The sequence below is a fragment of the Penaeus japonicus genome, unplaced genomic scaffold (assembly GCF_977035675.1).
Source record: "Penaeus japonicus unplaced genomic scaffold, GWHDUDI00000001_assembly GWHDUDI00000025, whole genome shotgun sequence".
Lineage (NCBI taxonomy): Eukaryota > Metazoa > Arthropoda > Malacostraca > Decapoda > Penaeidae > Penaeus > Penaeus japonicus.
In genome coordinates this window covers 27172675-27175174 of record NW_028234427.1, presented here as the reverse complement: position 1 = coordinate 27175174, position 2500 = coordinate 27172675, and the positions used below count along the sequence as shown (strand labels likewise).

The following is a 2500-nucleotide window of genomic DNA, read 5'->3' as shown; positions in this document are numbered from 1 at the left end:
ACAGCGAGAATGTGTATGTCTGGGTAGAATCAATTGACTCAACGATTCCCATGAGTAATGTGTGGAATGATATCAATATTCATACAATGGAACGTCACAAAGCTTCATCTCTTCTCTTCTTAATAAATGGTGTGAGTTATTCCTCTCTTGACATCCGTCGCAAGTGATCTTTTGATTCAAAACACAAAGATGAAACTGACTATCAGTGTCGGCCAGCACATGAGGCTGACATGCCATTTACAACTGATCAATTCTTGCAGCAATTAAAATAAGAAAATCCACTGTGCCCGGGGATGATGGAATCGCATATGAAATAGCCAGATGTATGAACACGAAGCGTTGAGGGATCCCATAGCAGAGACCAGGGCAGAGAGAGAGAGAGAGAGAGAGAGAGAGAGAGAGAGAGAGAGAAAGAGAGAGAGAGAGAGAGAGAGAGAGAGGAAAGTAGGTAGACATATATATCTTAGTAAATAGAGAAATAAGGCGAAAAAAAACATAATCAAATTTGAATACCCCCCAAAAAATAAAGAATATATATATATGAATATATATATATATATATATATATATATATATATATATATATATATATATATACATATATATAACCGATATAACCATATATCGATCGAATGACTGACGGCCTGCGCCACTGTTTTTATTTCAGAGTTGTCCACATCGTGATGGGGCGCAGGACAGGCAGTCGAGGAGCCGAGTCAGGAGCAAGGTACTGAGGGAGGATGCGTTGGTGGGTGTGCCTGGCGCGGAGATGTGCGCATCGCTTGGTGGTGTTAGGTAAGGTTAAAGGTGGGAGGAGTGTCACAGGGAGAGTGATTGAGAGAGAAGGAAGGAAGGAGAGAGAAAAAGAGAGTAAGAGTGGGAGAGAGTGAGGGTGAAGGTGAAGGTGAAGGTGAGAGAGAGAGAGAGAGATAGACAGAGAGATAGATATATCGAGAGAGAGAGTGAGTGAGAGAGAGAGAGAGAGAGAGGGAGAGAAAAAAAGTGAGATTCGGTGAGGCATGAGTATAAATAGTTTGTGTGTATGTTTGTATTATTATTATCATTATTGTGTTACAGTATTTATCTTTGTGGTCTTGTTATTGTATGTGGGATTCTGTGTGACTTTGTTTATGAGTTTACATGTCTGCGTATTTGTGTGTGCGTTCGTGTACACATACACGTACACACGCAGGTTATCAAGTGCATGCAGATCTCCGACTCTTAATTATAACTCTCGTCTTTTCATCAAGTCCAATCTCATTGTCTAGTTTTTTATTCATTTTAGATTTTTCCCGATTCTTTTACAGCATCTCGTCCTTCTTTTTCTTCTTTCTGAATGTTCTTTTTCTCTTTCCTTCCTCCTTTTTTCTCTCTTTCTCTTCCTTATTTTTCTTTATTTTGCCTCTTCCTTTTTTTAAAATCTTTTCCTCTCCCCTATTTTCTCTTTCTTTTCTCTTTCGCTTTTCCCTTTTTCCCTCGGTTCTTCGTTCTTCTCTTTTATCTTTTTCTCCTTTCGTTTTTTCTCTCACTCTGCAATCCCTTTTTGATTCACCTCCCATTAACGATGGCGAAATGTACATATTTTTTGTTTTATTTTTCGGAAAGCCATATTAAGACATCAGTATTAACAAAAAATACAATGTATATTTATATGTACATAAGATCATGTCTAATTATTACATTTCTTTAAAATGTCTCATTTCATCAACTGTAATCCAAGTTTTAATAACCTGTTTGAGCAACTTCAAAAAAGAGAAAAGATACCATGATAAGCTTCAATTCCTAAATCTTAGATAGGTTCCCAAACTTTCGTTCCTCAAGTTCGTTAACAAGCTAAACTTATGACTATTTTTTCACTCTTTTTCCTTGCTTTCTTTTCTTTTTTTTCTTTTTTTTGACATTTCAACAACAGCTCCTTCTTTCCCTCTTCGTCCCAGCGTTAGGTTTGGCGTTGGTGGTCGCTTGCTTAAGCTTGCTCTCGGCCCTCGGCGGAGATCCCGAGGGGGAAGGGGGGGATGGAGGGTTGAAGGATGACCCTCCCTGGCCCCCGAATCCTCTCTTGCACGACTCGCTCGCCCTCGATGACTTCAAGGGCGAGGACGAGGGCGAGGCGTTCGCTACTGAGGCGGAAGAGTTGGAGGGATCCGTGCGAAGTGTACAGGTGAGACTATCTTTTTATCTTTACCATCTTTATTATTGCTGGTATTATCGTCTTTTATCAATATTGATAACATTTTTGCCATTACAACAGTGGTATTACTACAATTAAATAAGAATTCTCACTCTCCTGCTCTCCTCCCGCCCCTTCTGCAGGAGTACGACGACTTCCTGGTGAGCAGCTCCTCCCCGAACAGCCTCCTGGAGCGGCTCCTGCCCGGCGACCCTCCGCTGAGGACCTTCTGGACGTTCAACATGTCGCGTCCGGCCGCCCCCAGTCTCTTCTGCGTCGTCACTAGGTGGGGGGAGGGAGGAGGGTGTGTGTGTTTGTGTGTGTGTGTGT

At 41.4% G+C, this 2500-nt stretch overlaps 1 protein-coding gene across 1 annotated transcript in view; it reads left to right on the top strand.

The window, feature by feature from the left end:
* LOC122251616 (uncharacterized) overlaps positions 1–2500 on the top strand; it is a 19953-nt gene that overhangs the window by 13902 nt on the left and 3551 nt on the right. Inside the window, exons 2-4 of the mRNA XM_086551510.1 lie at positions 668–795; positions 1938–2161; positions 2314–2456. Of these exons, the coding sequence (XP_086407636.1) occupies positions 741–795; positions 1938–2161; positions 2314–2456 (422 nt within the window). The 5' untranslated portion in view covers positions 668–740. The remainder of the gene's footprint in view (positions 1–667; positions 796–1937; positions 2162–2313; positions 2457–2500) is intronic.